The sequence below is a fragment of the Cynocephalus volans genome, chromosome 18 (genome assembly GCF_027409185.1).
Source record: "Cynocephalus volans isolate mCynVol1 chromosome 18, mCynVol1.pri, whole genome shotgun sequence".
NCBI lineage: Eukaryota > Metazoa > Chordata > Mammalia > Dermoptera > Cynocephalidae > Cynocephalus > Cynocephalus volans.
Genome location: NC_084477.1, coordinates 13,445,115 through 13,458,640, shown reverse-complemented (window position 1 = coordinate 13,458,640; position 13,526 = coordinate 13,445,115). Strand labels below are relative to the sequence as shown.

The 13,526-nt window shown below is 43.6% G+C and overlaps 1 protein-coding gene across 1 annotated transcript in view; it reads right to left on the bottom strand.

Annotated features, from left to right (window-relative positions):
- The window catches only part of ERO1B (endoplasmic reticulum oxidoreductase 1 beta), a 49,405-nt gene extending 38,892 nt beyond the window's left edge, over positions 1-10,513 (bottom strand). Inside the window, exons 1-2 of the mRNA XM_063082708.1 lie at positions 10,301-10,513; positions 3,347-3,466 (exon numbers count right to left, since the gene is read on the bottom strand). Of these exons, the coding sequence (XP_062938778.1) occupies positions 3,347-3,466; positions 10,301-10,402 (222 nt within the window). The 5' untranslated portion in view covers positions 10,403-10,513. The remainder of the gene's footprint in view (positions 1-3,346; positions 3,467-10,300) is intronic.
- Positions 10,514-13,526: the final 3,013 nt, after the last annotated feature.

Here is a 13,526-nt window from a genome sequence, read left to right as displayed (position 1 = left end):
AATATTGTTTTGGACGTTACATTTACAGCCTGTTATCTTAGTGCATTTTTTACTGTTTGTGTTCATTTTATTAGTGACTCTTGAGTAATCTAGGTATATGCTTGTCATTTACAAGTGCGAATCATTTTACTTATTCTTTTAAAATCTGTATGCCTCTGGTGGTCTTTTCCTGTTTGCACTGGCTAGTACGTCCAACAGTTATGGAGATGGTGGGTTTCCTCATCTCGGTCCCTAACCTAAGTGAGATTCCCCGTAAGTGAGACGCTGGCGATGCTCATGTGAGAACTGAGATCAGCATGTTAAGGAAGGATCCACCACTCTTATTTTATTGAATTTTAACCAGGAACATATGTTGAATTTTGAAGCTATAAAAGAAGCATCTTTGCGTTCTCGGAATAAGATCGGCTTGGTCATGATATGTGTATATTTTGTGTGCTCAAAGCTTAGGCGTCATCCTTGATTTCACTTCTCACACTCCACACTCAAGCCATCAGAGCAGCGAATCGGTGTTACCCCTCCCATACGTTGCTAATTTGATCATTTTCCACCTTTTCCGACTCTAGCAGGCTATTCCAAATTTTTATCTTCGTCTGGACAACTGCAATAGCCTCTTCAACGGCTTCTCTATTTTCTATCTCTTACCTAATAGTCTATTTTGTACAAAAATCCTTTCAATACTTTGTGATTGTGCTTAGAATAAAATCAAACATCCTCATAGGGTCAGTAGGCCCTATTTTTTCCTTTTTTCTAACCCCTACCTCTCTCCAACTCTCCATCTCATTTACTGTCCTCCAGCTTCCTTCCTAGTCCTTAAACACGCTCAGCTTATTCCGGTGTGAAGACCTTTACACTTGCTATTCTATTCCCCTTCCTTGGAACATTCTTTCCCCAGATCGTATCATGGCTTAGTCTTCCACGTTAGGTAGGTCTTCGCTCCAACATTACATGAGCATAAACACCTTCCTTTCCTGACCACCTTCTGCGGTATAGGGCTACCTACTTCCCCCACCTCCAACCCGTTAGTCTATCTCTTACTTTGCTTTATTTTTCTCCATAGCACTTACCTTATAACTATCTGAGACTGTTGTTTACTTGTTTATTATTTGTCTCCCTAACCAGAACAAAAGCTTTGTCTTAGTCACGATTGTATCTACAGTATCTAGGCTAAGGACTGGCACAAAGTTGTCATTCAATAAAGACGTGGTGAGTAAAGAAACAGAATGGACAGTACAACGGAGAAGTCATAAACATCAGCCACAGCAGCCAACTGCCCAGCTGCATAAAGGCAGACCTGCTCCTACCTGTATTTCCTTGCCCACTAAATCATATGTATGTGTGTACTTAAAATTAACCCCTTCTCTTAGCTTTCCTATTTTGCAACTATTGCATGTACAGTATACTGGGAGTGGTTAAATTTCCTTTTTATTTATTTCATAGGTTGACAGAACTAAAAGGAGTAGATATCGCCCAAATAACCTAGACTTGGAGATTAAGTGGATCATGACATTATCCTCCTTTGGGGGAGGGTATGCATGTGTTTTGGTTACATATGGAATAATTCACTGTGTTGGTTAGGACATTTTTGAACCACACGTATAAGAGGAAGAATGAGATTGCACCCTGTGTAGCCAAGAGCCACATTATTATTTTACCATCCAGCATCCATTTCTCCCGCTCTAACAGTCCCCCGATTTCCCTTTGAGAAACGATGACTCCTTTTATATTCATGCAATGGGACTGTCAACCAAGGTATCCTTCCCTCTTGCGGTCAAAGGGTCACGTGACCCTCCCTACACCAATCAGAACCTCTCCTCCAGAAATTTGACACCTGTATAAAACATTGCAAAAATATGGGAAAATGGTTCATTTCATCCCAAATTTTGGTGGTACCTTAAAGAGAATGGCCATTAATTCGTGCTCTATTTTCATCTTTTCTGAAGTGTAGGCTTCCTCAGCTTATCTTTCAATTTTGCGAGCTATTCCACAGCTTTTCTTAATAAAACTTGTGTTTTGTTAGTCAACAAAAGTAGGATCCCTAAACCATTATTTCTTCATTTGAAAAATGTGGATAATACTGACAAAATTTGGTGTGAAGGTTAAATGAGATATTCATTCATTCATTCAAATATTTGAGTGCTTCTATTGACCAGGGCTTGTAGGGTTACAGAAATAGAAGATGCAGTCCCAAAAGGGAAGAGTGAAAGAGTGAGGGTCGTGACTTATGGGTGGAGATGTGATCTGGACTTCCTGTGAAGGGACAGTCTTTGATAGAAGGAATGTTTCCTCCATTGCATTAGATTGAATCACATAAAACTGGCATAATCAACCATTTTTGAAATATAAGTAACAATTTCAGATGTTTCAATCTAATAGTGGAAAGGAAGCAGGTGAAAGCAGCTACAAGTGCAGAAAGATTTATAGGTTTAGTGGTCGGAATTAGAAGCAATTTATATGCAAAAGGCGTAGAATAATAGACAGTCAAAAGTTTGTTTAGGTATAGATTACTCTTTGAAATAAATTCATAGAATCTGCATTCCTAAAGGATTTTGTATTCACCTTTTTGGGATATTCTTGGTGCTGACAGGGAAAAGGAATTAAAATCTTTAATTCTCTAATTTGTTGTCTATCTGTACAACTTAAAACTGCCAAAATACTGGATTTTTTGATCCTCAAAAACATTTAAAGGACTAAGATAGGCTATACAGAATCAGGGTAAGAAGAAAATCCTGCTCAATTTTTAGAATAAACTAAAAATGAAAATTAAAGAAATTATAAACCTATTGAATCCTTTAAAATATTGTTCTCAAATTCAAAATATTATTCTTTTAAAGATTGCCTTATTGCCATATTTAAAGACTGCTGCTGCCTTTAAACTATCATTGGTTATTCTGTAAAGGTCCAGAGCAGACTATCAGCAGACTGAAGAATGAATTCTGTGGTTCTACCATGGGCAGCGTTCCAGCTCCCAGAGAGCTGGCCAGTGCGCGCTGCTGCTGTGCTTTGTGACGCTGCTCAGAAGGCCAGCACGCTGCCCTCGGCACGGCTCAAAGCCTGAGCAGGTGTGTCCAGATCGGTGGCAGAAGCAACCTTACAAGGGAGGCTGACAAAATAAGTCACTGGCATTTTCAGCCTCTGTAGAGCGAAGAGTCTCTGCCTCAAAACCCAAACTGCAAGACGAGGAATTCCCGGAACATACAAAGGGGATTCAGGTTCTTAGTATATAAAAGATGTACATAGCGTGATGGGAGGAGTGCAGACAGGTTTTCAAAAAGGTCCCAACAGTCACATCTGCAGACTGCCCTATAGAAACCTTTGGCACCGATGGAACTGAAACTTATAACCTTACCTTATAATAACGAAAATAGTCACGCTCTTGCAATCTTTTTATTTTGGGGAAGATTTTGTAGGTGTTGAAGGTATCGATGCTGTCAATATCACACAAGCAATCATCCAGAACTCCAGCAACCTAGAATTCATATGTATATAACTTAAAATACGTAAATTACTTCTGTTTCAACTTTAACAGAGCTGTACTAATACATAATACATAAAAAGATAAGTTATTCATTCAAGTTAGTTGGTATTTGCTGATTAAGATACAGACCATTAAAGCAGCCATTTACTTTTTCCTGTGGCCAATGAAATAAAAAAAATAAAAAGATTAAATATACCCATTCTGAAGAACTAAACATTCTTGTTTAGTGTGCAAATGAAAAACATTAAATTTTCCTTTCCCTTCCTAAACACACATAAAATCCAAGTAGACGCTGGAATATTAAAGCAATCTCTTCCCAGACTATGCTAGAAGTCGCAGACTGTAATCTTATTGCTGTAGTAACGTATATCTTTCATTTAGGCTGTCATTTATGTAATACTTACAGGCACGGTGCTAAGAGCTTTACATATGTTACCTCATTTTCATTTTAGAAGTATCCCATGAATAAATATTATTATCCTCATTTTATATATAAGGAAATTAAGGTTTAGCAAAGAAACAATTTTTCCAAAGTAGAAATAGAACACATTCCCAAATCTATCAGACTTTAAAATCCATGCTCTTATGCTTTCACTACTCCAGGTGCACATTAATCCAAGAAAAGAAATTGGTATTAATAACTGCACATAAACGTAAACTATCTCAATGTAAATTTTCAATTAAAAACAGAAATGGGGCTCGGCCTGTTAGAGGTTATTCATGGTGCCTAGGAGGAACGAGCAATGATCAGATCATGGAAACCAGTCCTTGCCAGCTATCTCTTTTTCTTTCTCCCTAGGAGTGTAAATGTGTCCCCAAACTCCCCACAACATAGAGCTAGAGTTATATATACTATCTTGAGATAAAAAACAAGGGATCGTTCTCAAGAACTGTGGCTCTGGAGTTCTGTTTGCTTTGCTGTCACACTTACTAGGATCCTGTCACGAACTCCCCAATGCCATCCCACAGCTCTCGCTTACTACTTACAAGACTTCAAATTCTAGCTCCCTACACAACAATAGGAAAAAAGGGAACAGATACAAACCAAAAAACTCTCTAGGTTTCAAAAATGTTTTATAAATTTTTCTTAAATTGTCAACTTTTAGTTTGTAAACCATCATATTTTATTTTTTAAAAATATTTTAATTGTGTGGACATCGAGGTACAAGAATAAAAATTCATTTTCTTTTGCAAATGTTGCATTATATGAAAATATCACCATTTAATGGTTCTACTGTTGACCCATATAGAAGGCAGAATAATGCCCACCCCAGCCCACCCTTGCCACAAAAAACATGCCCGTGCCCTAATTCCTGAAATCTCCGATTACTCTAAGTTATTTCCCATGGCAAAAGGGACTTAAAGTGTGATTCCATTAAGAATCTTCAGACGGGAAGACTATATTCAGGTGGGACTAAGGTGGTTACAAAGAGTGGCAGTCAGAGAAAGAGACGGAAGAGGGTACACTGCTGGCTTTGAAGGTGGAGGAAAAGGTCACAAGCCAAGATCACAAACGCCTCCAGAAGCTTAGAAAAGGCAAGAAACGATTCTCCTTCTGGGAGCCTCCAGAAGAAATGCAACCTGCTGACACCCTGATTTTAACCCTGTAAAACCTAGAACTTCTGGCCCCAGAACTACAAGATAAATTTATGTTGTCTTAACTCACTAAGTCTGTGGCGATTTGTGACGGCAGCAATGGGAAACTAATACAATCCATATTTAGATTGTTTTCAGATCTGGCTAAAGAACAATGTTATCTGATTTTTTTTTTATTTGCACTAACAAGGTACAATGTTTATATGTTTTATGAGATGTTTGTATTTCTTCTTGTGTGAAATGTCTATTTATATCTTTTGTTCATTTTTCTACTGGGTTATCTATTTCATACTGATCTCCCCTATTCTGAATCAATACTGCTTCTCCCCTTTTCCATTCTATTCTTCTGCAGCTCTAATGAGACATAGTAGACCTTCTTTATTCTCTGTCTCCTAAGTTCTCTTTAATATATATTATCGCATTGTCTCTCTAGATTTCATTCTGAATAATTTATTGGCATTCACCTTCCATTCATTTATGTATTTGTTCAGACGTAGCCTGAGCTTTGCACTGTTCGAAGTGGTGCAAATATTGAATTAGAAGGGAAAAAAGACAAAAATCTCTACCCTCAAGGAGCTTACATCTTCACAGGGAGCTTTCATGGCAATGCACGGAGCTTCCATGCCCTCTCCTGGCACACCACCCTCCCAGCAAGTCAATGTGTTCACCAACCCAGATGCTCATGAAGTCTAGCTGTTGAACAGTTTTTCCAGTGCTCAGTCTCCAGCGTCACCCTCTCTCCTTCCTGGAGGTTGGTGGGTGGGACCCAAAGTTCCAGCATTCTCAGCTCTTGCTCTTTGTGGTCACCAGCCACATCCTGAAGCTAGGTGGGGACCCCACCCTAAATCACTTCATTAGCATCAACTCAGGTGTGTCTGAAAGGGACTCCTTATGAAAAACAAGTCATTCCTGTCACTTGGGAAATTCCAAGAGTTTTAGGAGCTCAGTGCTAGCAGTAAGAGACAAAGACCTGATTTTGTCTGTATGACACCACACCAAGTGAGATAGGAAGCAGGTGGGTGGAGAGTTTTAAGAAAGTGGTCAAAGGAATGTGGTGAGGATGCATATATCTTATATTGCATAGTCAGGGAAGAGGACATTTTGGATAAGGGGACATGTCGGATAAAGTGACACTCCAGCAGAAACCTAAGAAACCATGAGAATAAGTAAGTGCACCAGGAGAATATACGAGAAAAGTATGCTAAGAGAAGGAAACAGCTGGTACAAAGGCCTCGAGGCAAGAACACATTTGCCACATTTGAGAAACAAGGAGGCCAGTCTGGCTGTAGCATTCCTGTAAGCTTTACCATGGGAAGAACAGATTTGGGGGAAAAGATTGGGGATTTGGTCCCTGATATATCAAATTTGAGATACCTATTAGTCATCCTAGTGGAGATGTTGAAAAAAATGTTGGATAAATGGATCTGTAGCTGAGAATCCTAGTCTGGAGACTTGAATTTGAGAGTCAGCTGCACAGGTGGTATTTAAAGCCAAGAGACTAGATGAAATGACCAAAACAGAGAGGAGAGAGTACAAAATTTGAACCCTGAGGTTCAAATGAGTAGCGATCAAGGGTAAAGACTGGCCTAACAGGGCGAAAACCAGAAAATACCGTATCCCGGATGCCAAAAGAAAAAAGTATTTCAAGGAGAGTAACTGTCGTGCTATGAAAAAATGCTGCCAACGAGTAAAATTCAGGCTTAAGAGCTAACCAGTGGCCCTGCCCACAAGGAGGACATTAGCGTCCTTGACAAGCGTGGTTTCGGAGGAGTGGAAGGGGCAAAAGTCTCACTGGAATGGGCTGAAGAGACAACAGGAGGACCAGACCAGGAAGAATAAAATAAAGATAACTTTAAGTATTTTGAGGAGTTTTTCTAGAGACAGAATGGACAAAAGGGGGCCGAGGCAGAAAGGATGGATGGGTCAAGAGAGAACTTTGTGACAGCAGAATTAACAGCATGTTTTACAATGACAGTAACAGTCCATTAGAAAAGGAAAGATCAGTGATCCAGGAGAGACAGGGAAGATCGTCAGAGCCATGTCCTTGAGAGGGAAAGAAGGAACAGAACCTAACACGCAAGTCGAGGGACCGGCTTTTGATAAAAGCACAAACAGTTCTTCTATAGTGACCAACGGGAAGTCACAGTACGTGCGTACAGAGACCAGCACATGGACAGACGTGGATGATTCTGTGGACATTCTCTTCAGATGGCTCCAATTTTGTTAGTGAGGCACGAAGCTGACAGTGGGGACAGAAGAGGAGGTGACAAAGGATGAAGTAGAAAGAAAAAAGACGAAATGGTTGTCTACTTCAATAATCATTCCTTCAGCGGGGTATAATCAGCTGTTCAATCCACCCACTGAGTTATTCATTTCATTTCTAGAACTTCTGTTTCATTATTTTTTAATCTTTTTGGCCATTCTTTACAATCTTTCTTCCCTTTTCATACTTTCAAGTTTCTTTTTTTTTTTTTAATATTTAAACACAGTGATATTAAATTATCCATCTGGTAATTTCAGAATCTAAGGTCAGTACATGTCTGTTTCTGTCGCCTGTTTCTAATATCTGGTTCATGGTGTCCTGATTCCCTGTGTGCTTTGTGATTTTTTTACTGTTAGTTGTTTATTCTTCTTGGCATTTTATCTTCGAGAATTCTTTAGGGCTTGAGTTGAAAATAAATCCCTCCAGAGGGGGTGGATATTCGCTTTTACCAGTAACCCATGGCATACAAATCTGGGACTGCTATACATTAAATTTTCCACTTGAAGCTTTTCCCAGCACAAGTAGCATGAATTGGGCCTGCAGATCCATGCAAGGGCTGGCTCATGGTTACAGAGTCTCAGGAGAGTTTTCCCCCTTCCCTTAGCAAGTTTCTTTACTTTCCGCTTCCTCATAGTGAGATTCATTTCCCACTTATGCTGACATTGAGGCTGTAGCTCTTTGGGTCCAGGCTTTACAGTGGGGTCTCCTACTAATTTCCCCTCTCTGGCAAGACACAGGCATTATTTCTTGCCCACTCCACCCATGCAGCTGTTAAAGCAGAGGCTCAAGGTCTTCAGGGTTTGGGAGAAACCCTCAGGGTAATGAACTGGTACAGCCCTATTTGAGTCCCACATTTCCAGCTTCCCATTTGTTGGGGAGCTCTGTGTATTCCTTGATTTCACGGCACCTAAGAAACGCATTTAGAAGGATTTAAAACATAGCTGAGCCAAGTAAAATACTTTTTACAAGAAGATTGTTATATCACTTGTGCTTCACCATACTACAAAGCATATTTGCATTTCATTTATAAGAAAAGGGAGCATGAGATATACAAACACCTATCATGTTATGTGCTTGAAAATATTTTTCTGCTTTTATTGCAGAGACAGATTCAAAATAGATATCTCCTTAAATGACTTTATTTCTTGTGAATAGAGTTATTGTTCAAAAATTCTGACTCTTCCCTTTATCTTTACTGTTTTTCTACCAATTTAGTAGATGAAGAAGTGAAAGAACTGGCTTAGTTCCACTTTTTGGTTTTGCTGGTTTCCCTCTGCTTTTCTATACTACAGAGAAGCAAACGTACAGACGGACTGTACAGACCAGAAAGGGGTCTACGTTACGGCTCCAGCTTAATGTCACTGCCTTACTTAACAAGTCACTTAAGCTCTTTGCACTGCAGTTACCTCAATGGCTCCACTTCTAAGAGATATATCAAATAAAATAATATATATTTAAGCATGTTCTAGAATAAAGTGCGCTCTAAAAAAGGATTGAACACTATAACAGAAAGTACTGCTGGAAACAAAAACCAAACATTCACTTTTGAAGACTTTGGCACGTTACTTTGGATATGCACAAATCTTCAACTGTTGAACTATATATATTCATTTGGACATCGTAAAAATGTAGGTACAATTATAAAACATTAATTACACATAATGAATGGTATATAAAGAAACCTAAAATGAAGCTTCTCGATTGGTGATAAAGTATACAATTAATAAGTGCTATATAAAAAGAAAATGAGAAATCTCAGGTTAGAAAAATATCTAAATGTAAATTCCACTCAAACACAAACACCAAACTAATAATCAGAAAATAATTTTACCAAAGAAAATTTGGAAAATTGACTTTTCATAAGTCTGATAGATATAACCAGATTTCCACTATTTCAGTGTTTTCCAAGCGGGGTCCAAGAGAGGCAATCCAAAGGATAACTGCATTACAGTAATACCTGCAAAGCTTGTTTAAAATGCTGATTCCTGGGTGAGTATACATCTGGAGATAGGGCCAGAGCAACTATATTTTTAACAAGCTCCCATACCTAAAGTTTGCCCCTTTTATTTTAACCAAATCATCCATTTAAAAAATCTTAAAACGTGGATACAAATGGAATATTCAGGTATTCTAAGACTTAGTGCAGGACACCATAAAACCGTGTAAAAACTGAATCAAGTCAGGAAAACATGTTTACACGGTTACAGTCACAGGAACGTTCAATTTTCCTGAGCAAGAGCATTAATTGCTTCAAATGACATCCCCTCATTATCAGGCCACCTGAGACCCATTTTCTGTTTTCTTTCGGCTCTTGGGGGTGCTGCCACTTTGCAGCAGGTGCAGACGAGACACAGCAGCCCCTGGCAGCCTGTTCACATTCTAGAGTAAGGAAGCAGCAAACACCTCCCTAAGGCAAAGGCTCTGCTGAGAACGCTTCTGTAATATCCGCTCGGCCAGGACAACCCCCAAAGTCTCATTTACTCTCCAGCCAGAGCCTCCATCCACGAGCCACCAGACCAGACTTGGGCTCACCTGACGATGTCACTTAGAAGACAGCACAGCTGGGTGAAGATAAAGCAGCCTTGACCCAGGAGAGACGTCTGGACAAGAGCACCAGCCCAGGGAACCCTGGCCCAGAAGTTCAAGGAAGTCAAGTCTTGTCCCCCTCCCAACGCACCTGCTCTGGCGGGCCTCGGGGGTCTGTCGAGGATGTCCCCTACCTGGCGATCGCGTGGAGGGAGGGGCTTCACCCCCCCCAGGTGCACCCTCATCCCCGTCCACCTCCCGGCCGCCTACAGCATCGGAAAGACAGAAACGAGAAGAGCCGGGGACCGTCCCCACCTTCCTCGTCGCCGGCCTCTGCCCGCGCGGTCCCTGCCCCGGCTCTTCCGCTCGCCAGAAACCGCCTCACGGCCTCCGGGCCCTCTCGCCGCGGCCGCCCCCGGCCCGCCCTCCCTCGGGCTCACCTGGGCCTCGATGACGCTCGGCAGGATGCTCAGGGTGACCAGCAGCTGCACCGCGGCCACCGCCCCCTGCCCGGCGCCGGCCTCCCGGACCCCCCGGCTCATGCTGGCCTCTCCGCCCCACGCCCCGCCGCAGCCGGCCGGACCCCTCGGGGCCGGGGAACGGAGGGCGGCGCGGGCGACGACCCCAGGGGACGGTTCCCGGCGGCCGATCGACTCCAGGGTCGGAGGGCGACAGGCCGGTGCGGAGGCCAGCGACGCGCGCCCCCAAGCGCCGCCGCGACGAGTGAGGGCGGAGAGCCGGGCGCCCCCGCTTCATCCCGGCCGGCCCCGCCCACCCCAAGCCCCGCCCCACCCCACCCCAGGCCACGCCCCTGGGCGCGCGGGCTTGTGGGAGCTGTAGTCCGGGCGGGCGGCCGAGCGAAGCCAAGCACTTGACCGCGGGGCTGTCCCTCCTCCCCCGGGCTCGCGGCGGCCAATGAGGCGGGACCACGCGGGCCTCAAAACACCGTCGAACCGGGCGCCCTCGCTTCATCCCGGCCGGCCCCGCCCACCCCCAGGCCACGCCCCACCCCAGGCCACGCCCCTGGGCGCGCGGGCTTGTGGGAGTTGTAGTCCGGGAGGGCGGCCCAGCAAAGCCGAGCTCTTGATCGCGGGGCTGTCCCTCCTCCCCCGGGCTCGCGGCGGCCAATGGGGCGGGACCACGCGGGCCTCAAAACACTCGAGGGGCGGGCGCCTTCCCCTCGGGCCGCCCCAGGAAACCCGGCTGGGGCCTTCCACGTGGGTCCCGGCCCAGCACAGCTGCTGGGCTCCGGGTCCGCCTCGCACGGACCGAGCTCGAGAGGAACCCGGCCTGGGTCGAAGCCCTTCTCGGACTCCGTTTAGCTTCCTGCAGCCTCAGCTCTGCTGTGGGTGCCTGGAAAAGACAACTGCGACTTGCAGAGGTGGCTTTGGCTCCTCCTGCACTTTACACGCCCCAGGCGTGGATGTCATCTATTGTCCCCATGCCAGGTCCCGTGTGGACCCCTGTGAACGCCTGAGGACAAACCCGAAAGTGTACAATGAAATATGGAAGTGGGGACAAACACAGAAACACTGGAAGCCACATAGACCGGGCTCAGATCCCAACTCTAAAACATTCTAGTTAGTTACGTGGCAGCCTTAGTTCCCACCTCAAATATTGTCCTAGGGTCACACAAGAGTTTATAGATAAAGGCTTAGTGGAATGCCTAGACCATACGAAGAGCTCAAAAGTGATAACTGCTATTAGTTTTATTCATATCCTTGATTACTGCAAAACTAGCAACACATCACCTTGCATTTATGTAGTGTGTATTAGCTTCTTGTCGCTGCTGTAACAAATTGCCACAAATTTAGTGGCTTAAAACAAAACAAATTTTTTGTAGTACAGTTCTGGAGGTTGGAAGTCCAAAATGCATCCGCAAGGCTGTGTTTCTTCTGGAAGCTCTAAGGGACAGTCTGTTTCCTTGCCTTTTCCAGCTTCTAAGGCCACCTGCATCCCTTGGCTCATGACGTCACATCACACGGTCCCTGCTTCTTCACTCCCTTTGCTTGCACTGCCACATGCCTTTTCTTTCTGACCATAACTCTAGTGCCTTCCGCATGAAAGGACCCTGGCAATTATGTCGGGCCCACCCAAATAATCCAGGACAATCTCCCCATCTCAAAATCCTTAACTTCATCACATCTGCAAAGTCCCTTTTGCCATATAGGGTAATGTTCACAGGTTCCAGAGATTCATTAACCAGCCTACCACAAAGGGCTTTATACCTTTCGGAGCACTTTCATATATATCAGTCCTCACGACCCACTACAGAATTTGCAGGGCCTAGTGCAAAATGAAAACGAAGGACCCTGATTCAAGATATGTGAAGAATCTCAAGACAGTGACAGCAGAATGTTGAGCTAAATGCAGGGCCCTGGGTGATGGCACAGGACACATTTCCATGAGGCCAGTCTGTCAGGCCTTTCCCTCTTTAGTAACTCTTCCTCCTTTGCCTCCAAACATATCCAGATCTTCTCTAGCTTAAAAACAAGAAGTGTTGCTTGATTCTTCCAGCTCCTTTCTCCTGTCTCCTCTCCTTTACTCTGCCAAACGTGTGCTTCCTACCCACCCATTTTCCCATCCCCTCATGCAAATGACTGTGCCTCTGATAAGAGAAAGTTTTGCCTCTAGATCCTTGTCTGTGCTGTATTTGATGGCGCTGATGACACAGACTTCCTGGTATAACATACTTCTGTTATACAAAACTCTTTTAAAATGGTGGGTAATACATTTTCTTATAAAGTCTCAGGTCTTGCAATTGCTCTTGCTCCCTGTGATATCAAGAGCAGAATCCATGGCCTGTAGTTGAGAACCCTTCAAGATTTGTCATTCAAGTACAACTTGAGTGGGCAGCTGATGGAAAGGGGAAAGCGGGCAGGGAACTCCAATGCAGGGGGCAGGAGCTTTTGTCCTGTTGGTTACCTAATCTGGAAGGTAACAGCAACAATACCCCCAACTAGTTTGTTTTCAGCTCAGAAGCCTGACACACGACTTCTGGGGACAAATGGGTTTTTTTCTAGGGGAGTGAAGTTAGAAATAGCTAATGTTTGTCATGAAGTATGGGTGTACCGACATTCATTCATGGTGGTGTCTGCCACAATCTGTTTTAGTGTTCATTGTTATGAGTGATCTGAAGGGATTATTCCATTGTGAAAAGGGTGCCCTCCTCTTGGTGCCATCACCCTGGCCTCTCTGATCACCTCTGCTTTCCCTAAAATCTACTACACTGAAACCAGCGTGGTGACAGGCACTGACAATATGCTGTGCTACGGGCGATGCTCAGTTTGAACCTAACTCTGTGGTTGGAAGTTGAAACAGGAAGGAAAGTGCATACAAGCCACAAAAATCGGTTCTAGCTAAAACTAAAAAAAAAAAAAAAAAAAAAAAAAAAAAGTATAGCAAATGGAAAATATGTGAGATCGCTTACAGTGGTGAGGAAAGTCCAATCACTTTTAGTCTTTTGTCCCTTTTATCAAAATTCAAATTCCTTCTAGAGTTTACCTGGGAGTAGGGGGGATGGGACAAGCCCCTTAACTGACAACCCTCCAAGTCTACAGGGCATGAGCAAGAGGCAGGTGCACAAACTAACATCCAGTGCTACGATCTTCCATGCTGGTCAGACAGAAGCAGCAGATGTCTCCTGCAAGAAGTTGTCTTTCTTGG